The sequence below is a fragment of the Chlamydotis macqueenii genome, chromosome 10, assembly GCF_036417535.1.
Source record: "Chlamydotis macqueenii isolate bChlMac1 chromosome 10, bChlMac1.mat, whole genome shotgun sequence".
Taxonomy (NCBI): Eukaryota; Metazoa; Chordata; class Aves; order Otidiformes; family Otididae; genus Chlamydotis; species Chlamydotis macqueenii.
Window position 1 is genome coordinate 19,417,166 of NC_141565.1, and position 26,188 is coordinate 19,443,353.

The 26,188-nt window shown below is 39.3% G+C and overlaps 1 protein-coding gene across 1 annotated transcript in view; it reads right to left on the reverse strand.

Annotated features, from left to right (window-relative positions):
* PDZRN3 (PDZ domain containing ring finger 3) overlaps window positions 1-26,188 on the reverse strand; it is a 139,936-nt gene that overhangs the window by 107,086 nt on the left and 6,662 nt on the right. Inside the window, exons 2-3 of the mRNA XM_086755778.1 lie at window positions 25,923-26,009; window positions 24,677-24,784 (exon numbers count right to left, since the gene is read on the reverse strand). Of these exons, the coding sequence (XP_086611904.1) occupies window positions 24,677-24,784; window positions 25,923-26,009 (195 nt within the window). The remainder of the gene's footprint in view (window positions 1-24,676; window positions 24,785-25,922; window positions 26,010-26,188) is intronic.

A 26,188-nucleotide genomic window follows, 5' to 3' on the forward strand; every position in this document is an offset into this window, starting at 1 on the left:
AACTTATAATTCTGCATTCTGCTATGGGATGTTGATAAGCCAGATAGCAGGCAGCGGCCAAAATTATCAGTATACCAATTCAGTGCCAGTATGGGAGCTGATGCACCATCTGAGCTGTCTTTCCTATCTGATTTCGATGAGTCTGTGATATGTAATATGCATCGTGCTTCACTGTGTTAGATCATATGTTAGAGGTCTGTTGTAACATTTGTCAGCATCTTTACAGAGGAAAAAGAAACCTTAGGAAATGTAGTGATTCACGGCTAATGTTTAGCCAAACATGCAAAGCTGGTAATATTTAGCAAGCACTGTCCCAAAACCCAAAGAATAGCAAAGTGGCTGGTAGCAAATCTGATCTGATAGCTTACATTTACAGAGAAATTGCAATTCTCATTTACAAGAACCAAATCTTAAAGTTCTTTTCTGTTTGTCCAGAGATTTAGGATTTCTTTGTTGTGAGAGTAATGATAACATCTTAAAAAATATCAATTAACATGATTTAAGCGACAAAAGAAGGAACATCACTGTTTAAAGAGGAAAAACTCCAGGAAGAGTTGAAAAGCATGACTTTTTCTACACAGCTTTACTCAGAAGGAGCTACAGAGTGAAGCAGTTGAAATCCTTTGAGTACAAGTCTGTAGCGCTGCTGTGCGCAACGCTCTCAAATGTTAAGTTGTTAGCTGTCAGTGTTCAGTTATACATCACATCGCTGCTGGGGGAAGGGAGCACTAACTACTCCATTTTTCCAGCTCTGCAGCCAGACTCTCTCTAAACAATTTCCTGCACTGAGTTCACATGAGAGACTAAATTGTTTCTAAAACAAGGAATGTAGTTACCCACAACCGATAGACAAATACCTTTTTCTTATCACTAATGGATTACAACACTTGACTGCAAAAGCAATTTAAACCTTACAAATGGTATATTCAACCCCTAACAGCCGGCACGCAGGGAGAATTGTTGTTACAGCAGCTCTTCATTATATTGTTGAATGTTTGCACTGAAAATTGATTATATTTTTTTTAAAATCAGGAATATAGCTTTGTTTTTATCTACTGTATCTCTGAAAACTATAGTTTCATGTGAATATTCTGTAGATCCTTAAGGTGTGGACAATATTTGGGCTTAGCAGTTCATATTGACGCTCAGCAGCAAAGCGGTGATGGCTCAACAACAGTTTATATGCTTACTTGGGGTAAAACGTTCACTCTACTAAAACATCTGAGAGACCTCACCAAGATGAGGGTCCCAACATGACAAATGTTATGGGCAAAAAATGCACATGTGGATGTACATGCTCGTAATCCCCAAACACATGCAAGTCCCACAGCCAAACTGTGATTTGCCTGACATTATTTAGCTTGGGGAAGGGGCACAGAAATGGAAAGGCCAGATTCAGACCACAAAACTCCATGGACTATATCTCCAGCAGTTAGCAGAATTAGTGCTTCCTCTTCTCCTTTTGGTCTTGCCACTTGTATCCCTGGGGAAGTCCCTTGTTTCCAAGGGAAGGAGCTACCACTCTGGTCAGCAGGAGCTTCACCTGAGCCATGGTACAGATGGGCAACTCTCTCCTATCTTCTATTTTCTGGACAAAGAAACATCTTCAGTTTCTTCACCACACTTTGCTAAATTCATACTACTGATGACAATGAAACTGTTGATGGGGAAAAAATGCCAGTTTCCGGCTATCAAACTCCTGAGCATCCAAGACAATTGAGCAGCCTTTTTGTACAAAGATGAGATCCATCTGGGCACAGAACCAGGCGCTGACCTGCCTAATGCATAAACTCTGTGCATGTCCAGGGCTCTTCAACATCATGCAGTTCTTCCCTGAAGGCACCAGTGGGAGCTGATGCTCAGGTGGTTCCTCAGAGTAAACTTTCTGAAGTGCTCTGGAGGATTCCAGTGCCTGAACTGTCTCCCGCCCACCAAAGATAACTACGAATCTTTACTGAGTCAGGCTTACGCACCCACCAGTCCCCTTCTAGTTCATGATTCTCTTTTTAAAGCCTCATGTCTAGGAATCATGATTTTAAGCGGGAATGTCAGCTTTCATTACAATGTTTAGCCCTTGGAGAAAGTCTTGAAACTGTGAAACATAAGTTCAAAGAAAAATTCTTGCATTACTTTTAGAACATTTCTGATCTTAAGTCAACCTCATGACCTTTTGCCATGCTTTGACAACAGGAGCTATTAAGTTTGTGATAATTTTTTTTTAGAAACTGCTTTGAAGTTATCTATTTAATGGAATACAACTATTAGTTCATCAGTAGGTTTAAAATAAACCAGTATCTAATTCAGGCACACTAACTCTTAATTCATATTAATTTATACTTGGCTGAAACTAAAACTTTAACCAATCCTTCCATGCCCTTCAAACACTGTCCTAGAAAACAGATTTTTTTTTTGTCAGAGTTGTAAGACTTGCATCTATGCTGTGAGGTATTTTTAGCTTCCCAGTGACTCTGGGAACTCTGTGTGAAGGGAATGAAGGAATGATCCTGTGATGAGCAAACAGGATTGTGCCTGTCCCTTGCAGCAGCAGTACCTTCAGACACTGGATTCCAGTGTGAATCACTGGATTTGAGGACATGTGGTATGTTCTGGGAACTTCCTGGTCTTAATTAAATCTCACTTTCATGTTCTTTTATACTTATCCTCCTCAAAATTTGAATTACTAACAGGTTATTTCAGATACATAATTGCATCAGTTTTACAGTAAATCTCCTGCAATCACATCTAAGCAAATCGGTATTTCCTCCTTTTTCACGCACAACTGCGCTTGTACAGAACTACCTTAAGGCACAAACAGCTTTTCCATGTATCTTAACCTAGTATCCATAGTTCATATATTCTTTACAAAGTTGTACCTGGCATAACTTAACTTCCTAAGCTGAAATATGTTATTGTGGGCTTGTGAACAGTTGCCTCTTTTCCCTTCTCACACACCAGGAGACCAAGTGGAACATTCTTTGCTAAGCCTACGCTTGAAGGACTGAAGGTGGGGCTAGACTGTAAAACTCCTCACTGACAGTTAGGATCTGGAGATAGAACTAAAACCAGTTAGGTTAGCATAAGTTGCTTAACAAGTGGCCATATCTCAGCAAAGCCATGGTAACTTCCCACATGTGCACTCTCTGTATTCAGGCAGAGTACCATGTGGAAGTACACTGGGCCAAAATCAAGCTGGAAGTGATGAGTTCAGTGTGCTGGGGAAATGAACCCCAAAGTTTTAATGTGAATTTGTAACCCTAACTGCCTAGTCAATGACTACCTAACAGTTTTGGTTGAAATGAAGTGGAAAGTTCTGAATACAATTACACTTGCTACCATAGTAATTAAATTACTTGGACAATATCTTCTCAGAAAGGAAAGTATCTGGGGACTCCAGAACTCATTTTAGTTACCGCTCCCACTTCTGACTGCCTTTGTGGCTTGGAGAAACCCATCTTCAGCTGCCCAGATCCACCCTCTGGTAATGCTGCTTCTGGGAGTGCTCTTACCCCCAGGTTACTTTTGTGACCCTGCAGCAGCCATCCCTTCTGCCCCTGAAACCAGCCTGAACTCAGCCTCAAACAGGCTGCCTGCGAAATCTGCCTGTGGCAGACAACTTCTGCATCCTTCGGTGGTGACAAAACCCATCGCCCTTTCCGCCCGCTGGTGCACTGCGAAGGCACGTGGCACAGCTGCAGGCTGGGATGTTACCGCAGAGCAGGCACCGAGGACCTGTGTGGAGTGAGAGTGCGCAGGGCTTTCCCCTGGGGATTTTGGAAGGTTGCTGGAGAGCCAGCCCCAGGGCCATGCAACAGGTAAATCACCCAGAGGTTGCCTAAGGTTGCCACCTGTAACCAGCACAACAGAAAGCATAAACTACATATGTATGATTTTAAAAAGTCACATCAAAATGAAATTAAAGATGTGGCCATTCACCCCAGGTTAGGATGGCACTTCCGCTACCATGAAGGAATGGCAGTAAGTCCTTAGAGTTTACACTTGCTAAATATACCCATCCTACAGAGATGATGCTTGGCCCCAGCAGTGCTATTATGAGCAGGCAGACTGGAGTACTGAGTCAGCTCCCAGCTTTTCTGGCCAGTGACACAACTCAAAACACTGTTTAGCAATGTTTCTTCCTGTGTTGCAAAACAGCATGGATATGAATCACGGGGTTTTGGTGGGGAGACGCGTGTTGAAGCGAGCAGAGCATCCAGGGCAGAAAGAAGGAAATCAGTGAGCATCTCTTCTCTGCACAAAATTCTATCTACACGGGGGTCTCGTCCCTCCTACCCTGTACCCTGTGTAGTCATATTTAAATTCCAGTGAGTGTGAAATACTATCAGTGAGAACAGTAGTGTTTTACATGCATTTTGCAGAAATAAAATGACCATGCAAGTGACAAGGTAATGGTGAACATGGCCCATGGGAAAATTTATCTGAAATAATAGTTTCTTCTGAGTTTGGAAGTCACTGTTATGTGTACAGCACTGAGATGATCTGAGAGTTACTCAGATTTAATGACTCTAGAGTGGCTGGTCTGGATTTCAATTTCTCATCTGGTTTCTGCTCTCCAGAACCAGCATTAGTGTCCCAAAATGTGGGGACCTTTTATGAGCTTCAGGTCCCAGAGTCATCTGCATTTTAGCTATCATATTGCTCTTCTGCAAACCATCTTCTCCAGTATAAATAATACCTGCTCAGTAACTGTACTGTCTTGGGTTAAAACCAGCAATAATGTGTCAGTGCTACAGATGACACATGCCAACAGATCATTACTGGGTAATAGTTTAGTGTTTTTTATACACCCCCAAATATATTTTCTGAAAACACTTCAATGTAATTTCATTTCACACTATAAAAAGTCAGGCTTCAACACAAATGTCAGGCACAACAACACAGAAATCCTTAAATGAAGAGCCTTTTGGGGGCAGTTCTGTTGGAAGCAGATTTTTCAGAAGTGGGTGCCGTTTGCTGGAGCCTGCCCTGAACTGTCAGCATACCTTCTCCATCACAGCAACAGCTGCCAGACCGATATAGTCCCGCGCCAGAACGAGAACCCTTCTGAGCTTACATGCCCTTGTCTTATCTCAGAAGAGTCTGTGGCTGCTGATACCAAATCACTAAAAATGGCAGCAGAAACAGTAATTCGGGGTTAATCTAGTATCATGGGCTGAAGGGAAGCTGCAGTCCTCCCCGCCCTGCATTCCTTGAACACCCAGATCTCCCTCTGGGAGACTTAGGTATACAAAGACCGAATGCTTTCTCTATCTGTAAACTGATTCATGTTTTGCTCTTTTTTTTTTTTTTTTAAAGGAGTATTATTAATTGCTGTTAGAAAGAGTCAAATATAGCAAGCTGTAGTTGAATACAGAATTCATGGATAAAAAAAAGTATTAACATTGGAATCTGAAGCAGCTGGTAGCACTATTATGGATGCTTCCTATCCATCATGGAAGTGTAGGTATAGCTTGTTTATAGGGTATGTAACTGCAGGTGTTGTAGCTATGGCTTAAGAAGCATTTTAACAATTAAAGTGTTTGTTTTTGGGACTTCTTTGAAAAGACTCCTATCTTGTCTCAGATTTCTCATTATTTTCTTAGTCTCAAGGTAACTGATTTATGTTTCAATCATTAGTAAAATCCCACAGAGAATTTTTTATTAATGATGTAATATTTTTGCCTAATTTTGTATCTCATCATTCTTTTATCACTTTATGCTGCTGCTGTAACTCGACTGACTTCAACTCTGTTAGAACCATTTTGTGTTACTACTGCTAGTCTGGTCTATCATGACCAAAAAATCTAGTATAGGCATGGTAGATATTTTAATATAGGCTCAGCTGGTCACATTGAAAGTGGTGGTTCCCTAATCTTTCCCTTGACTCGTTCAGAGTATAGAAATATACACAGTGCCTTGTCAATCCCTCTTTAAAATGTCATATATTAGATTTTTAGTATTATCTATCTAAACCTTAGTCTAGACAAAGGCACCAGGAAGCTACCACAAATTTCCATCCTTACATATGAGAGGAGCAGCACTAAAGCAGCCTGGAGCTGAGGATTATAATTGTCTGGGTTTATCCAGCCCTCCAGGGAAGCAGGCTGCCTTTGTGGTTAAGTAACTCAGTGGACTAAAAGGCTGGGGTTCCACACCTGGCTTAGCCATGAAGTTGGGTAAATTAAGCTTCTGTGCCTCGGTTCCCTGATGAGTTGTATCATCATCGTCCTCTTGATTTCATCCTTCTGTACATTTTTGAATATTTATACTGCACACTGTTTGAGATGGGCACTATTGTCAAAGGGGATTCAATTTCCGTGAGGGTCCCCAGGCAACACTACAGTAATAATAAAAGAAGACCCACAGCCTTGGATCTCATGTAACTTTTATACTGTGGGTTAGAGGTTACGTAGGGCAGAAGGTGCCTATGCTCTCCAGTGTAAGCACAAGAAATGTTAGTCCTGTCTGATCATGCTGTGTGAAATAAGCCCACTGAAGCCAATGCGAGCCCCTACCTAATGGGCAGCCTCATTTTGTTTCTGGTGAGCTGCTTAAATAAACCTTTGGGTTCTACTGTGATAGCTGAATAAGTAAATAACCTTTCAGATGCCCAAGTAGAATTAATATAAAGCCACACTTTCTTAACACATCCTCCAGGCATGAGCCACTCTAAGGATGTGAGAAGGCCAGAAATGGAAAGAGCAAATGCTCTTTATCCTAATGCAACAGTTGTTGGAAATAACAGGCCAGTTGTAAAACTGTCAAATATTTGATGCTTACATAAAACACTGTGCTAGTTACCTTCTGTTGTTAAAGTCTGTTCTCTTCCATTCATGCCACTCAGCTAATTTCTACATTTAGTACTGGTAGTAGTAACACAAAATTAATTTTAGTAGGTTATTGCTATTACCAGTATCTAATAATTTTCCTTCTACCTCCTACCACTAGAAAAAAGTGTCTGCTGACTGCAGCAGAGAATGTGTAGGAGCTGAAAATATTTAATGTAGGAATTGCTATGTGAACTACTACTTATAAGTAAAAATATTTTTTTATAAGGATTTCAGACTGTCTCTCTGAGTTTCAGAACTGACAATGGACATGGCAAAAGAGAGCCGCGAAACCTTAACACACAACAATTTCTGATGTCTGCTATGCTTAAGCAGGAATGGAGATGCTCCAGAGCATTCTGACACTGCAGAGCTGAGCGGCATCCTTAGCCCAGTTTTTATGCAACAGTTGTGCTCTTATTGTGTCTTGGGCCCAAATCTGCTCTCATCCAGAGGAATAATAAAGACAACAGACACAGGAGCAGACCTCAGAATATCACACAGTATTGCATCAGGCCATGAAAGAAGTTGATACTGATTCAGATGTAAGACCTGGACACCAGAGCCGGTATCCAGCTGTGTGATACGATGGCTCATCCAGCTCTATCCTTAGGAACCCTTTAACTGCCTAAGTGCAAGCTGAACCTCTTTAAAGCAGAAAGAATTTCTGTCCTGTGGGCTTGAACAAAATACTTAAAAGCATAAACAAGACATCTGGCTATTGTGCTGCTACTGTGTATTAGATGTTTGTTTGCTCACGTGCATTTTGAAGCGGAACAGGAATAACACTTGCCCTGAGTGCTTATTACAAAAAGCATATAAAAAATACGAGCACAACTTACTGAAACTTCTATCTAGCTAGGTAAGAAATAATTGATGTGGCTAAAATGGAAATCTTGGAAAGACTACAACTTTTATGTAGTGCAGTTTGACTCTAACCACCTGTTGCAAAGATTCAAAATAGTTTCCAGTGTCTTTCCACATCCCAGGGCTCTGCGAAAGAGGTCTCTAAAAGGGGCATTTGAAACAAGAACACTCCCCACCTGGAAAGGAAAGTTAGTGTCAGCCTTTGTACCAGCCTGGCAGCTGCTCATGTGAAATTCTTTTACTGATGGGGAGAAAATGGCCATTTCAAGTCACAACTTAAATCTTACTTTTGTTTAAGTGTGTGAAGTGAGAAAGCTTGCCCTGGCACCTGTTAAAATGTATCAGGCATCACTTTGCTTCATTGAACTTACTGGCCTTTACAGGCTAGTAACCGGTTATATCAATACGGAACGGCCACTGCGGAAACATCTGTTTACCCAGAAAACTTTCAGTTCCATCTTGAAGAAAAATCAACTTTTCCTTTCTCCTTTCAACTTCCCTTGCATCCCCTGCAGCTGTTCTCCCATGAAACAACAGATCGATTCAGACTTACCCCAAAAGAAGAGATCACAACTGAAAACTACATCCCTCTCAGGGTTACCACAGCAGACACTTTAGCTCCTTGCTGATTTGCAGCACACAGGAACTGGCTTTTACACAAACGGGGATGTATCTGCTTGGCCTTGTACACTCGTGCGGTTGGGTTCCCAAGTGACTGAGACCAAGATAAATGTGTTTGGGAATAAAAGGTTTTAGCCCACTCTATGTAAATTCCTATACAATGTTATCATCATGGAAGCTGAACAGCCAGACAAATAGCAGTGATGTGTAGCTGTTGTCTCTGGAAAATATTCTGACTAAACTTAAACTTCAGCTGACAGCTTTTAAATCTCTTTATCATTTGAGGCTTTTCACTTACACCAAGCTGAACTGCCTTAAAGTAACTGTCGTAACGCTCTGCTTTGAGTTCAGTAGTCAATGACAATCTGTAGTTTTGCAATCAGATTCTCCTATTCTGAGAAAATTGCTCTGTTGCTGTTCAGAATCCACATAGACATCAACAACAAAGTTAACTCGAAGGGTACAGAGAAGTTAATCAGATATGTATATAGTACTGCACAATGCCCCAGAGTAAACAGATTTATTTAAAGGTGATTGTAAATAAAGTTAGGTAAATACTTCAGCCAAAAGTGAATTATAAATTCAACTTCATTCCTTTCACAGCATATCAGCTGCCGTTCACCAATTTGTCTGTAACAATATTACCTGTGAAAATGGCCAGTTGTATCGGGTACGTGACCGCTGACTTGTTCGCAGTACTCGTCTTTATGTGTATTAGCGGATCTCCTTGTATGTTGGCACTGATATCTTCAGTTTAAAAATCCCAATTCTTATCCTGTTGCATTAATTTGTTCAACTTTTCTTAATCTCTGTACTTGTTTAATACTGCTATAGCACTTTCTGAGAGTAACTATTATTATTTAATACACAGCGGACTTCTAAACTTAAATTGAAGATGTGTTTTCAGGTTTTACAGGGAGGCTAGAAATAATTTTTTTTTAAATTGTGTGCAGTGAAAAATATATCTGTTCTTTGTCATTAACTTCCATATTTTATACAAAATAAATACTTTCTAGATAAATTGCTTGTAGAGATCCCAAATGAACTACAAAAATATTGCCTTGTGCTTTCCTTTTTTACAAAAACTGTTCTGGACATATGCATGTTTTTTCTTCCCTTTTCTTATATGTTTACTTGTAATTTTCTCCTCTTTTAACTGCACAATAAAAAGGAATTATGTAAAACAACATCTGAATATACATAGCTTTTATCACAAGATGTTTAAGTGCACAAAATTATATTAGGTCTGTCTAATGCCTTTCCTCTAAGTGGCTCCTTCTGCTTTAAATTTTCTTACACGTAAAGCTATTCCAAGTACCAAACTGCTAATAAAATGTAATCATATTTTATTGCTCCTCTAGCTTTCCACTAAGTTTTACCTATTTGTTTGTTGCTGGTCTGTAGCTTTTTTCCTTCTTTAGAATTTCATTTTGACTCAAACTCTGTGTTCTCAGAGTAGGCGGTCTGTAACACTAAACCATCCAGCAATCAGTTTTATGCTTTCCTTTCTAACTCCATCCCCAGCCTTCTTTTCACAAACAACAGTAGGAAATCCTCTGTCTGACATAGCAAAGGATAAAGCAAAACAAAAATCAGGCCCATTTGTGATTCAGAGATATTCTTAGTGCTCTTAATGCCTAAAATGCTATGCATTTTTGATATAATAATATACCTTAATCCAAAGGGTATCTAAATGATAGACAAAGTAATGGCTGGGAGAGAACAACGACGATAAACTGTAGGTTTAGAGCTGACCTTGATCTTGAAGTTGTTGAATTTGTACATCCAACCAAAAGTAAATTTTTAACTGTAGAGCTGAACTATAAACTTTTATAGAATAAATTTAGTTAGATCATGACAAAAAAAAATACATTCAGAGAAGAAAAGTAATTTTAAATAATTTGGACACTTGACAATAAGGCGAAGTACGATGTCTCTCTAAAATCACAAGGAGTGGTAGAAGTCTGTTGCAAAGTCATTATTTCAGGTTCCAAGCCTGTATCTACTCTGCAATTAATGTTAGAAACTGAAATTGAAAATAAGGAATAGAAAATAAGTGCACTGTAACAAAAATAATGGGGATAGTCTGAAAAGGAAGAAAAAACCTCACCATTTTCCATTTTCAAACAGAAAGCTAAGATTGCATTTCATTTTCTAAAACAAGTAGTAATCCATAACAACAACAACAACAACAACATGTTGTGGTTCACTATCTGATTTAGTGGACATGGTGGTGTTAGGCTGATGGTTGGACTTGATGATCTTGGAGGTCTTTTCCAACCTTAAAAATTCTATGATGTTATGTCAAAAATTGAATTTGTCAGGAGAACAAAAGCAGCTAGTAATCTGGATGTTATGAAATGAAGAAAGTGAAAGTCAAGCAGTTTACATCAGGTTGTTATGAAGTGGGAGGCTGAATTAAAAATCTGTCATTGTTTTCCATAAAATTCTTCTTGGGTGTCAAATACTACAATCTGGATTCTTCAATGACTAGTTAAGGTTTTACTTACTCAAAGGAAATGTAAAATGAATTTGTATCTTTCCTAGGTCTGTGGATATGCTATCTGTGGATTATTTTCACATCCTTATAGACTGACACTCACGAGTAGTGCCTAAGACCCTAGTTTTTCTTATTCTAATTAATATACTTAACTTTGGCTTTAGTAAAATGAATTCCATACTTAAGCATTACCACACATTTTATGTGTTTAGGTTTTTTTCTCTCCTGTAGTAGGCAGCTCATGGTAACACTGCTTTCATTAGGGGCAGCTTTATCCCTAGGGATTCCTGCTCACCTACAGATCATACTACAAACTCGCGGAGAACCTTCAATAATAGTTACAATAAATAGTTCTACATTTACTTTTTATCAGTTCTCATAAACTCACTCAGTGAAATCTTCACTGCTGACTTTAGCCAGACAAGATTTCTGCTCTAGCTCATTACTTCAGGTCAGGACTTGTTTTTCCATTTTTAGCAGCTTTTAAAATGTCCTACTATCCTTGGCTACTTGCTTACCCAAAGATATTTCCTTTGAGAAGGGGCTTGCATGGTTTGAAATGTTGTGGTCTGCAGTTAACAACTTTTTGATTAGCACATCAAGGATAGATATAAACAAAGAAATTCATTCTTTCAGTGTGTTTGACTTACATACTTACTTCCATAGCCCTTTTTTTCCCTGCAAAAGATGATGTACATCATCTGATTGCCTGACAATATGAATGACTTTATGTGATTATTAGTCTGGTGGCAAAAAGCAGTCAAGACCTTTCCCAAGACCTCCATTTATAGCCTCAATTTGCATTCTTCTATGAGGATAAGTAAATTCTACCATGGTTTATTGCTTCACTGACGACTCACTTTTAATTAAGCAGCCATGATAATTGCACTTCATCTTGAAACTGCAGAAAAATACTTTCTAATCAGTTAAAAGCTTTGGGGTTTATTTTTTTCCAAAGGCTTTCTAAAGGAGGGGGAATTAAATGGTTGCAGTCAGACACAAACAAGTAGTATGGGCCAGACTGCAATCCTTGTTCATGCTGAACAGAACCTCAGGCTATAGAATAAACCAGTGGAAAGCAAATTATTGTTAGGGTAAGTTTTTATTCAGGATAAAAGGGAAAGAATTAGTGACAAGTGTATCATCTTAGTTCTGACTGTGGGGTTTTGATTCTTTTGTTCTAGAAGTCTATTCAAATTACAACACAGTATTCAAAAGTAAGCATAAAGTCTAAGCAGGAGACTAAGTGCATCTCTCAAATCTGCAGGACTCAGGCATGCCACTTTCCCTGATTCCTCAGTTTACGCATGCAATTAATTTAATCCCAAAAAAAACTTCACAGCATCTTCTAAACCCCCTAACTCCTCCCTTTTTCTGCCTGAGATACATTACTAAAATGTTTCTCGTTAATCTAATGAGTTTGGTTGTCTAACAAAGAACCACAGCAGAGCATCTGGGGAAGGCAAGCTGGGAAAACTAAGTGAAACGCACAGTGTCAGCCCAGTGAAAGTACCCTTTAGTAGTCTATAAAGCTCGGAGATTTGCTAGACCCCGCGAGAGGCTAATATATTATCTGCTGCTCTCTTTGACACCCTTGCTCATTCCTGTGTTTATTACTTGCTTCTAAAGTCAGCTGCTCTGCAAGCCTGCAAATGCCTTCTGCAAAGAGAACTCCACAAAGAGGACCAACAAACCTGCTTTTTGCTAAACTTAGAGAGAAGGAGAGGAAGAGAGAGAACATTTTAATTAGCAGCAGAGGGTAAAACTGGATAAAACTGAAGGAAAAGGTTGTTCTTGCTAGAGAAAGGTTTGTAATAGAAACAGTCAGCAATTCCCCTGCTGCAGAGGAAACTTTGCCTACAAAGCTTTTAAGAGGAAAGAGGGAGGCCAAAATGAAGGGAAAACAATGAAAGGTTACATTGAAAAAAAACATCGGTATGTACTGGCTCCTTCAGATACAGGAAGGAATCAGAGAGCTGGCTGTGTGAACTTTTAAATTAAAACAAGAGTTGCTAGCAGGACACTTATGAACTGCATCTGAAGACAGCTCATTGCTTTATGTTCCAAATTGTCTGACGCTTACCACTGCTAAAGGCAGGCTGAGAGAGGCCAGCTTTCCTTCAGTCTGCAGCACAAGAGGTGCCAAAGCTTGTACTCTGAAACGAGAGCTAGGGATTCCTGACAGACTAGCAGGAAAAGGCATATATTGCTAGCAAAGAAAATGGGAAAATGCCTAAGTAAAGGTTACATCAATTCAGATTTTGTTGCAAGCCTGTGGTTAAGACAACTGCCTCAACTCAAGTGAGTGATGTGCCCCTCAGAAGTGTAGCTCCCAGGGCATTCCTGTGTGCCAACGTGCTCGTTATTTTAGCAACATTTCATCTTCTATGATGCTATGATTACCTGGCTTTTGTTTGGATTTGGGATGAACTAAGCTTTAAAGAGTTTGATACACAGCTTTTTGAAAGAACATAGGAAGAATTTTTAAATGATTCAAACTATAGACATGAGATTTCTTTAAGACTTACTATATACGAATGTTACTGAATGAACTACAAGGGAGACACAAATAAATATGCAGTCAGTGCGGTCTCCTCATTAAACAAAGATTATTTTTCTTTGCAAGAAATTTCCACCAGAAAAAAGCACTGTACAGAAAGGGAGTTATTTGTTCTTCAGTTTTGGCAGACGATTATAAACTTCTATACAGAGTACAGATTCACACACCTACATTAGTTCATCAAACATTTCTTTAAAAAAAGTGCTTAAAAGTTTGTATGAGAACTGTGGTAAGAGGAAGTAACTGTAAAAATGTAACATAACTGCACTGGTGTGCCTGCCCCAGCTGCCTAGTCAGCAGACAGCCGGCTCCTGCTGGGTTCTGGTTTACAGCCATGTCCTCAGCCGTATCTAATTCAACAGGTTAGACTTCATCTTCATGTAGAACAGCATGCCATCTGCTTACAGATCAGCTCCATCTTGGTCTTTCAGGCTAAGTAGTACTTTACTCTGCATCAGCAGTATTCTGCTGCTGCATAGACTCAGCATTTAAGGAAGAGAAGTTCCTTCTTTTGCTTCAGGGAAAAACAACTAGCAAGAAAACAATGGTGCATCTCCACATGCCACACAGGAAGAATTTAAACTTCCAAGCGCTCTGTGTTTGCAGATCAGGTTAGATACTCTGGGATTTCCAGTGAATTAGATGGGACCTGGTCTGAGCCAACAGTGTGCTCAGTTCACACATAGTATGGCCGCAGGAGTCTTACTTCTCACCGTGACCTTCTCCTTGTCAAACCACAATGTATGTCCATCCAAAAGTATACTCTCAGAAATATTGTAAGTCCTAAAACCCACCACAACTTCAGCAACAAAATATTTCTTTGATTATTTTAAATACTATCTTTTGTCCATGACATGGCTTCACTCTGATAAACAGTAACAGTTTGAGGTTACAAAAATAAAAATAATCACCCTGTTCACTTAACTCACGAAAGTTCTACCTAGAGACTGTTACTATTTACAGTCAGATTTTGGTCTTTTAAGAAGAGAGGATTGTTAAAAGAAAGAAGAGAAAGATTTTTTTTTTTTTTTTGTTTAGGAATCGAGTTGGAGAAAAACACTTTGGAGACCATTGCAAGGGTGGAGATGAGATGATCTCTGTGTTTCTTTAGGAGCAAAAAGAAGTTATGCAATTCCAAGCAGTCATGTGGTATGGCAGCTGCTAAAGTTACTGCTACTTTTTATGAGGGCTGGCCAGAGCCAGAAGAAGGTCTGCTTTATAAGCAAGACCTTTTAAGAAATAAACTAAATCTTCCTGACCTGGGAGGCCTGCAGAACTGAGAGAAGAACAAGAAAAAACAGCACTAAAAAGTTATTTCTTTCTCCTCATCCCACCATGATTCAGGAAATGTTTTCATTCTCCCTTCCTGTTGCTGATTTCTTTCTCATATTCATCCAATCAATCAATCAGATACATACTATTTACTAGTTTTCAGCTCAAATTCTGGCTCAACCTCATTGCCCAAAAGGACTATTCACATGCACAAGGTGTAGGTGCTTTTATTCACCCATGGAAGAAACGTGGCCCTGGGCTGCAGGCTTCAGTTGACCCTGCTGTGAGCAAGGCGGCTGGACCAGACAATCTCCTGAGGTCCTCTCCAACCTCAGCCACTGGGCGCTCCTGTGAAACATCTAATGATTTCACTCTATTTGTTAAACTTGAAGATGGGATTTCAAAATTACTAATGTCGTTGCGATATTTTACAGGACTGAGCACGTGTGGCTCATGCCTTTGAAAATCTGTGCATAAATTAAATTGGGTCCTAAGCCAAGCTTGACCATGAAAGCTCTTACTTGCTTTGTGTTGCATGCTTTTGTGTGCTCCAAAGTTATGGGGATGATGGCAAAAAATACAAAAATAAAGGCAAGTACTTGCAGATAAAATTCAGTACACTAAAGAGACCAGTCATGACTCTTCATGTGTCATCTAATCTGAGTTTATACAGGATTAATTCTGTACTGCTGTTAAATGGAGCATATAATTAAGCTGTGGATACTGTGCTGGGGTTATGGATTATAACTGTGTCAGTGTAAAAGGGTATATAAGAAAAGCCTGCTACAGAGTATACTCTTCCTGAGATCCATCAGTCAAGTCCTACAATATAGGCTATATAAATTATTGGTTTTTAAAAGATTATTTTAATACTGAGCTTCAGTAGATTATTAAAAAGGGGCTTGCACCAACAAAAGATAGTTTTGCGTATTCTGACTCTTTTTTCCACCTGCTGCACACAACTGAGGTACGTCAGATGTGTAATTTAAGTTGCAGATAGGATGCTTGCACCATTTGCACTGTTTGTGAATTGCGTGGCGCAGAGCACAGAAATCACCTGGTCCTTCACAAAATAACTGTCTCCTGTCATGTTCGCAGGGATGGGATGTGTGTCTCTACCCTCTAGTGATCTACACACATAGCCCGTTTGTACCACTCCTCCTTCTGCTCGTAACAAACTCCCAACTTTCCTTTTTTGATGTATTATTCCCCCATTCAGTTTTTAAAACCCACATTCCACTTTCAGAGATAAATTCCCTTTACAGGTATAAGACTTTACAGACAGAAGCTTCTTTAAAACTGTTGCACCACTATATGAAAGCTAACATAACACAAATTTACTTTAGATAATAAAATGTATAATAAACTTTTAAAAGCCACAACTTAAATACTATTCTGATTTAAAAGCCCCAGTGCTGAAGCAAAAAATTCCCAACTACTATTATTGTCAGCCCAGTACCATTTGTATTTATGAGAGTCTAAAAACTTTACAAGTCCTGTAGTTGCACTTTGTAGTGGAACATGAAATAGTACACTTACATTGTTTTAAAATTTATCAAAATGTCATGCATAAAGTAAAGCAGCAGTCAACAAAGTTGAAATTAACTTCACAATGCTGGTAAGTTTTCACCTCTTAGTGTTTAAAGCACAGAACTGCGGTTAATTGCAAATGGCTTCCAGTTTTTCATGGTGTAAAGAATGAATTAGGTAAAGGAAAAAGCCTTTTGTATGAGAATATGAAACTAATGCTATTATTGCTATACAATTTGATATAGAAAATCTGAACAACTTCTAATAAAGTATCCTCATTTTCCATGTTTTCCTGTTTGTAATGTTTCATGTCTTCTCATAAACTAACATTTAGTGATTTTGAAAAAAGAAACAAAACAAAACCCCACACCCAACACGGGAATATTTTGTTTACTATCATGGCATAAGACCTTATTTGTCTTAAAAACTACAAATCCCACTAACCAGAAGTGAATTTGTATTATACTTCTCAATAGAAGAGATTTCAGGCTTTCAGTTCAGTGTCTGTATTTTGTGCAAAGAAAAAGGAGGAAAGAAGTAAGGTACTTGTGGGAAGAAGGTATGCATGCCACGCTCTTAAGAGAAATCCCACAAACAGAGTAAACCAGGTCTGCGCTGCAGGACCAGGGTTTGGGATCCCCAGGAAGATATGGTCACTCAGGCACTCAGTATTTTTCACATCTGCTGGACAAATTTTTAATTGCAAATGAAAAGTTATGCAAATTTTACTAAAGTGCATTTTGACTAGCAGTGGTCTGAGCTTGCCTTTCTGGCAGCTAATTCGCACTTTATGCATATCTCTTAGTACAACTGACATGGTAATGACTGCACATGTACTAAATTAAGGATGATTGTGTCTGATTACTTATTATGAAACAAACAAAATGTGTGAAAATAGCTGATTGGATATTCTCTGTGTTTTCTCTAAAAACACTTGATGCATTCAAAAATCTAAAAATAAAACCTAACAGTTAATCATAATGGTTTGGCTTCAAATGTGGAAAACTGAACAGGAGATGATTTAAAATGCAAGAATTGTACCACATGTGAAAATAAGATTAAATTGTCCCATTGTTATAGGGTCTATAATCATCCTTTTAAAAAAAAAGTCTTTGTTGGAGTCTGACACATTTCTCTCTGCTTAGCTACAGGGAATATGAAATGGCTATTTTTCACTTATTTGAAAGAATAACAATACATAAAACCAAAATCTAGATTTCTCAAGTGGTTTGTATTTTCTCTTCAATGCATGTGTTGCAGCCTGATTTGCAGCATCATGACTGCTCCTGCAGCTGATGAGGTGACAGGCCAGGCTTGTTCCCCGTGCAGGACAACTGTCCCACCACGCATTCCAAGAGGGAACCACCTCCCCTTGCCTTGGCCCTGAGCAGCCTGGCAAAAGGCAGCTGCTCTATCAAAGTAATGAGCATGGATTGGTTTAGCAGAAAATGGTCAAAGTAGCTGAGGGAGAATGGATGAGATATTTCATGAGCTACATGATCAGGCAATACTTGAGTCACCTGAGTCTCCTGCTTAATGTGAGATTTGGCAGGCCTGGAAATTATCAAAGTGGTTTGTATTTCCTTTCCAAGTCCTGTTCCTCATGGTACCAAACAAGCTAATAACCACACCGAAAAGAAAAAAACTTTTTGAGGCAGAGCATATGCTATACAATCTGTGACGTTCACTGCTTTTTAAAGTGTTATAAAATACTCTCCTATCAGTAGAATTTTTTCCCATGTTTTCCATCTCTAGCCATGAAAAGTTTGATGCAAGAGAATCTGACCTGGAAAGCATATTCTTCATAATTACTTCTCTTCTTTCTCAAGAGCAATTTCCCTTTTAATTGTGCAATTCCAACACAAACATCAACAACATTAATTCCTCTGCAGGGACTGCGGATGCTACATCCCAGACTGCTCCAACTGCAGAGCAGCCGGGCTTTCACCCTCCGCAGCCATTTCCCCGTAGCAGGGATGTCAAAGGGTTTCCATGGGGTACAGCTGTCTGTAGAGAGGAACGGGGATTGTAGGTTATTTCCAGAGCTGGGGCTCTGGAGAAGACACAGGCTGGACGAGCCTCCATGTGCAACTGATTCCAACAACAGGCTCTAGGTGTGTCCTCCGTGTCCAACTAACTGAAGTAGTTTATGTAGAGCAGGAATGGCTGCAGCCATTCTGCACATAGGTGAGGAACAAGGACAAAATTCTACAATTAATCTGTTTCCCCCTCAAACTCAGTGTGAGCAGAGCAGAGCTCACAAGGGGTCCCTACGTGCCCCCGTATGCCTCAGACACCCCAGCAATGTTTGCCTTCTGGGTCAAGCTAAAGATTTGTGCTGCTATAGGGGAAGCTCCTTCACAAATATACATGCAGCATCTTCAAAGAAAACTGCTATTTTTCCTAATTCCAGTGGCAATTATTTTCAGATTTGTGTGCAGCAGTCATGGCCTACATCTCAAGAGCACCTACAGTTTTTCAGGACAGATTTTACATAAGCTAAAGACTGATACCAGGCTGTTTTCAAGCACACTGTGTTTTAGCAAGGAAGGCAAGAGCAGAGCTAAGTGCAGGGTGGAGGGCTGTGTGCAGAGGGAGAAGGGACATGGACACCATAATCCCATTAATTTAAGAAGTGTTACACGTAAGTGATCTATTCCTGAGTTTAAGGTGGCTTTTTTGGGTAATTTAATTACCTCTTTTTCATTCAGCATGCCCTTGAGAGCAGTATTCTGAGCTTCCCTAGATTCAAATGCCCACATTATGCTTAGGGTCAACATGCTGTGGACCTCTTAAAAAGAAGAAAGAATAAGGTGATGTGGAAATTTGAGGGGAACTCACACTGGACCTTTTCAAAAGCTGCAGCATGAAATGTTCTTGTAACGAGCTTTGCAGTCTACTTCTCAGTGAAGAGGGAGAGACTGTAGGTCTGCAATACTAGAAACATCGCTTTCTTTGTTTGCAACACTTGTGTTTTCATCCCATCCAACTTATTTTTCTTTTTTTGTTTGTGGGAAGGACAACAGTACAGTTTTTAATGTAAAAAAAATCCTTTTGTACCTCTTTGGCTCATTCTCTTTTAGCTGTCTGGCTCATTCCCTTGCTTCCCCACCTCCCTGCTACAGCTTAGACTGTACTGCTGGTATGAAATCAGGCAAATAAATTTATGAGAGGAAAAAAATGCAGTGATAACCAAGGCTGCCTGTTTTCACTTACATTTTCCTCTTAAGGTTGTTATTATTCCCTCTTGACCAAGCTGTGGGATCTGTGTTTTCGCGCAGGCATGATGCTGCTTTGTGATACCATTAACAGATAGGGACAAAGGGCTTGGAAAGTTTTCTAGGAGCATAAACTCTAAAAAAAGCTGACTCTGCTATAGCTGCACTCACTGCCCCGTTGTGTTCGCTCTCCACAAACACTCTAATGTGCTTGCGTGTCCTGGCAGGAACTTGAACAGCCAATTTTAAGTCACTGTCTGAAAATGTTTTCTAGAAAATTAATTCCTAAGTGTATGTAGCTGCACAGTAAATCTTGTTTGCAGAGCTGAACTCTTCCATTCATCAGAATGAAAAAACTGTTTAACCTATGTGCCTGTCAGAGTTCAGCCAGTGCTTGCAGGAAGTTTCCTGCCAGTAGCTGTAGGCTTAAGTTTATCCTACCACAGCTGGCACAATTTTAAAAAGTGCTCACCAGCAAATGATAATTGAAGGCTGTGTTCAGTTAATAACTTTATTTACTGATTATTTGAGGAGGTCTCCTGTGAGCTATCTGTAAGTAGTGATAAGCGGAACAGGGCAGTGACAAGGGTGTACTGACAAGAAAGCCAGACTGGCAGTACAGAGCCCTTTCAGCCTGGAGACTCAGTCTTGTGGAAAAACCAGACCCCCTCATGCACCAGCAGGCTATGTAAAATGTTTCTTCATTTTTCATTCACTCAATTTTAAAGCCATCCTTGCCTGAGCAGCAGATTTTTCTTAGCAGGGAAAGGTATGCCACGTGCCTGCTAGCACATCCTTTCTTGCCATTCTTGTGCAGATGATGTACTTTCTCTGTGCTGATTTGATTTTTCAGACGTTACGTGGTTAACACAGTTACCAAATTCATTTTGCTGAAAGCCACCTCGTGTGAGCAGAAAGTGCCTCTACCAGAACAGCACACAATAGAGGGCGAACACGGAACCCACAGCAAAATTACAAATTTTGTTTCTACATTTACAGTAGAAGAATATTTGCTAAAAAGTTTCATTGTTCTTAAGTGTAATCTGTGAAGAAATCCATGTAATAGAAAAGCAGCCTATAATTTGTAGCAAATCAGTGTGCTTTGGGGAAAATCAATCAAATGCACTAAGACGTGTTCTCAACTCCTAAACTAATGATCCTTCCTGTGAGCAGCATGAAACACTGGGCAGGTCCCAGGTGGCATAAATCCTCGAGGTTTCAGTGGAGCTGTGACAGTTTATACTACCTCAACAGTACCCTAATTGTGCTTTAAACTTCTTAAGGTGGCAAGCAGTCAGCGTCTCAAAAGCCTCCTTCTTTCTAAGAGTCCAGAAACTACACAAAGAAGTTGACTGGTTAGAGAGAAGAGAATGTTTAATTTAATTTATAATCTTTCAGAGCTGATGTGCTTAAAAATAAAAACTCTGAAAATCTAATTTTGTCTTAAGAAATGCCAAGCAGCTGTGTAGAAGAGGCATTCATGGCTGGGACTTGAACCAACTTCTGTTAAGAGAGGAAATTGGGACCATTTTTTTACCCTGACAAAAATGACATCTATGAGAACAGTAATTCCTTTGCATAAAAATCAATAGCTTCAGCATGTTTTTAGGATGGCAATTCGCTATGGAACATCTTAACAAGAAATCAGTAAATCACTAGTACTGCATTAAATCAGCTTTGAATGTGTAAGTACAGAACTGCATGAAAAATACGTGGTCAAACCAGAGAAAATCTCATAGCATCGCTACTGCCTCACTTCTAAAGCAAAGGTGAAAGAGCTGAAAACAGATACACGTAAGAAGCGTTGGTTTCCACAGAGCAGTTACAGACAGACCAAGATCCAAGTCTTTCACCCAAATCTGACAGGAACTTCTGGAAGTTGCTTCCTGGTATACTTCAGATTACCCCTTTGCAAAATAAGGATAATATTATTAAACAGTGAGGGGAAATTAAGCAGTTAATAGCCCTGACATGATCTTCACAGTCCTATGTAAGCACTAAATATCATCATTATTTCACAGATTCTGTAAAACAAAATACAAGGGAAAAAGGGTATTTCCCTGTTTCTGTTACATGCTGCTTTGAAGACTGAGTAGCACAGATCACGCAATATTAATCTTCATCTATGTCTTTAGCAGTAGAAACATGTACTTCACAGTGGCATTACTTATGTCGATGATATACAAAGGGTCAAAAAATTGCTTTAACAAGACTGAAGACAGTTCTTAAACCTGATTAACTTCTTTGCATTTAATCCTCTAAAAAGACGTAGAACAGGAAATTCAAATTACTGAAGGAAAATATGTTTAAAAATGTTTAGAAATTTTATCTCCGTATCAATTTGTCAGGGGATAGAATTCACTGGCAAATATCAATATAACAAAGTATTTGCTATCAGCTACAAACAGTACTATGTATGTGTCTATTTTATCCTGCCTAATCCCTGCTCAGTAATTAGGAACGTTGTGACAGTTCTGAAAATGAAAAACGACACTTATTTTATATGTGCTCCAGCACGCATCCACCAGAAGATCCAGAGCAAAGGAACATTTTCCAAAAGGAAATATAATAATTTATGTTTCACTTCATTGTGAATTCTCTGTGATGGATGCTGGAATTAATTTTGGAGATGTTATGCTCAGCTTATATTGGAATAAGAGTTCTTTGGGAAAGAGTCTATTTAAAATAATGCTGGTGATACATGAAATCTTAATATTGAACGAACAAGTCAAGTTCTAGAGAGCTAAATTCAGTTCTAGGTAGTTGTTACCATCTTTCTTTACCATCTTTCATGCTTTTGAAAGCGAACGTGACCCACTGGGCTGCTCTACTCTATGCAGAGTTCCATCTGAGTCCTCCAGCCGTGTCCTGCCAGTTACAGCTAAATCTGTAAGTGATTTTTCAGCCAAACTGCCAAAACTTTGGCAGTGTGAAGATTATAAAAAAAAATTGCCTACATTACCTAATTTTCATCTAGATCACTTACAGGATATTTCAATTATCTAAGATAACGGGATTAGTATGATAAAGCTCACTTAGATGCCTTGATGCCAGAGGCATCCCCTTTTCATCCTTAACCCAGGGGAGGGTTAGGTATCAGCTCAGCACACAAAATATAAATTGCACAGAGTACAGAATGAAACAGTTGCTTTCAGGAGCCGATGTCCACAGTACATGTATTTTGATGGCTCTGTATCAGAGCACTCAAGCACTCTGATACAATTGGATGCTTGCACTGGCTGAGGTGCATTAAATGAATTAATTTTATCTAAAAACAAAAATCAACTACTACTGCATAATGAGAATCAAACACTGTTAGCTGGGCACCATTCAGATACTGTAATCCAAACTTGGATGCTGATGTGGCGGCACCAAAAGTCAACTATTGGAAAACAATGGGCTAAATTTACATCAGCATTTTGTGTGTATTTAGAGGTGAGAACAGCAAATAAGAAAATGCGTTTGTGGTTAGCACAACAAGAGCTGCCAACACATGACTCCGGTGGGTCCCTGCTACCCTTGGTGTGTTATAAATGCAACACATCGCTCTAGTGTCTCTATTCTGGGGTTTTCTCTGGTGTGAACATGTAACTTGGAACTGTGGAAAAGATCCTGCGCAAATGTTGCTCACACAAGCATCACTCAGGCAGGAGACACAGCCAAGAAGCACAGCAGGAAAGCTCACCCAGCCTGTCTTCTTCTGTGCTCTTCTCAGGTTCTCAGTGTGCGTCCAGTGCAGCAGGATTGAGTTGCTCTGCCTGGCCTGCGCTAACGTTGCCAAATGCTAAACTTGTGCAGACATGGAGCAGTAAGGAGAGTAAAAAAAAGTGGGGAAAAACTCCCCAAAAAACAGTAAGGAGAGAGGTTTCTCGCAACAGAGAGCAGATGCTGCAGAGCCCGTGGAGGTTAGCTGCCCTTGTCACCCGTGCCGTGAGCGAGGGTGACCTACAGACAAACGCGGTTACAGACTGAGTTGGTGTGCTTACGCTGAAGGAGACTGAACCAGCCTCGCATAGAGAGACTGGGGCACTTCCTAACTTTGAGGTATTTGACTTTTCCAAAGTTTTGGTTTTCATACAGTTGTTTGGTTTATGTGACTGTACTACTTCAGAAACGGATGTCAGCTTTTCAAATGTGCTTTGGGGAAGTACATCCTTATGGGAAAATTTGCAGTTCAAACAAAATTGCATAGTTCTCAGAAAATTGTCTAGACCTTTTTGCAATTATGTTACATCATATATATAGTTTAAGCAACTCTGGATCATTTCACAGCTCAGCTTCTTATCTTTTTATAGTTCTGCTACTGTGGCTCCATTCTTTCCCATATGAAGAAACTTAATTAGTATTTTATATCCTTACTAAATTGTGAATACAGTTTACCATAACAGTACAGAAAATAGCAAATACACATTGTCCCCTGCCAACAGAAAATCCTTAACAGCTGTTTATTGCTCATTTGCAAAACATAAGAGCAATGGAATTCCATTACTTAGAGAAACTGGCTGTTCCATGATATCCTTGGCAACAAACACTGCACTTATCTTTTTGAACAATAGACTCGCAAAGTTTCTCCAGCCTACAAAAATAAGACAGTGAAGAATACTTTTTCTTAACTGTAAAATGCTAAACAATGGGAACTGACTCACAATCAGCTGCATTTTGTTTCATGAAAACTAACCTTTCCCTCTCTCCCCCTCCAAAAAAGAATTTGCTCACTGCAAATTGCGAGAAACGTTTCAAGCAACCATCTCTTTCACAGGAAGGGCTTTTTATTGAGGTCAAGACTTTGGCAAAACGAGAAGAAATTCAGACTGCAATCTGAACTTATGAACAACACTGAGAGAGTGACTTGGTTTATAATAAACCATACAGAAATTGCAGAGTAGTTTTTTTTCTAACTGTTCAAAACTTGGTTTTAGAAACCAAGAAAAATAAAATCATGGTTTGCACCACAGATATTTCACATATGGTTTTAACTAAATAACTTACAAGTTTCCAATAGCTTTAAAAAGAAATATCTATGGCATACCAGATAGATGCGGGCTCCTCAGAAAGTCAGGACATGCACATACCATCCATAATCTGGTTTCTATATTTAGGTAAGGACTACACCTAAAGCCATGAAGGTCAGCACCCAATCAAGCCAAACATATTTTAGCAGACATGTCTTCTAGGCAGTGTTTACCACGGTACATTTCTCCTAACCCCACACTAACCATCATGCCATTGGAAGACCCGAGATGGAACTTGCGCTATTAAAAGACTGGATAATGCATTCACATACCTCAATAATCCTGTCATGAATCTGTAGCCCTCCTTCCTTAGCAGCAGGCCCTGTGTCAACTATTTTTGATACAAAAATTCCTTCGCTAGATGAACCATCTTGATTGTCCTTTAAGGATGAAAAGGAAAATATATTATTATACCTTGAACTAGCTCTAATTTGGCCTCAGCTAAAACTCATCTATGTCACAACAGTGCATGTAATTTGAAAGAAATATTCTTATCGATGTCTTAATATGGAATTACTCTGTGCTAATGAGAACATCCGATACTCCCATTTTGAAAGATTAAACAACCAGGAATGGACTTCCATTAGGTAAATTAGTTGCATGATAATCATTTTCCTCTGACTTAGGCCAGCTCAGCAGTAATTATCATTACAATTATTCTTAAGGTAAAACCCAGTGAGACAGCAGCCTGCTTGCACATCAAACATAAGACAGCAGAGCATTTTTATTTTTAGTTGCACAGCTCTTTCTTGGGATGCTTAAAAATAAAACTATGAAAAACAACTTATACCTAACAAGGTATTTTCATATTCCTGTGTATTGTGTCACCAGCTTCTACCAGTGCAGAACAATGTTTCAGAAAATTGAAAAACTCTAACTATAAAGAAGGAATAACTTTCAAGTAAATTTACTAGGAATAAATCATGATTAATGTCAGATTTCCGAGCACCCAAAAAGTAGTTCTGAATACTTTCTAAATTACTAGGACAAGGTCTAATCCACTTCTTGATCTAATTAAAGTAATATGCAGCAGCTCCAGCCAACAAGCATCCAGAAAAAATACATTAGTGTGTGTATGGTGCAGGAAACATCTGCTGAAATCATAGAATTCAAAAGTAGGTTGTTTAAGTTACATCTCCTCACCTGCACAGAGGGCTGCTTAATCTCTGGTGGAAAGGAGAGCAAATAACATTTTCTGGAGGAACTGTAAAGGGCCCTGAACTCATGCACCACCTTCAAAGCAGTATGGTCTGAGAGAGATACCACAGGTTTAACCATTTTAGGATTGACACTGCACCAACATTTGTGTCACTAGCTGTGACAATGTGCAAGAATAAACACGTTATGAGAGAAAAGACACTACAGTTAATAGACATCCAATATAAATCCAGATATAAGCTTTGCTCTGAAAGAATCCCAAGAGAACCAAATGCTTGTCAGCAGCAGTTTTCCTCTAAGTGTTGACCTACATGCTTTTCCCAACTGGAAAGGGCAAACATATTTTAACAATTAACATACCACGCATGGTCGGCCACCAATAATATTAAATCCAAGAGAGCCAGAGTCACGATGAAGGACCAGAGTCAGTGCTTTAGTTTCTTCACCCTACAAAGAACAGATAAACATATTCAAAACATCTGTGTGCATTGCTAAGTAGGATAGATAATACTTCTATCCAGGTTTGTTGGGTTGATTTCTTATTTTTTTTCCCCCATGTAGTTTAGAGAAGAATGTTTAGAACAACTTTGCAGGAGCAAAGTCAGCAGCTCCCAGCCTCTGCGCTC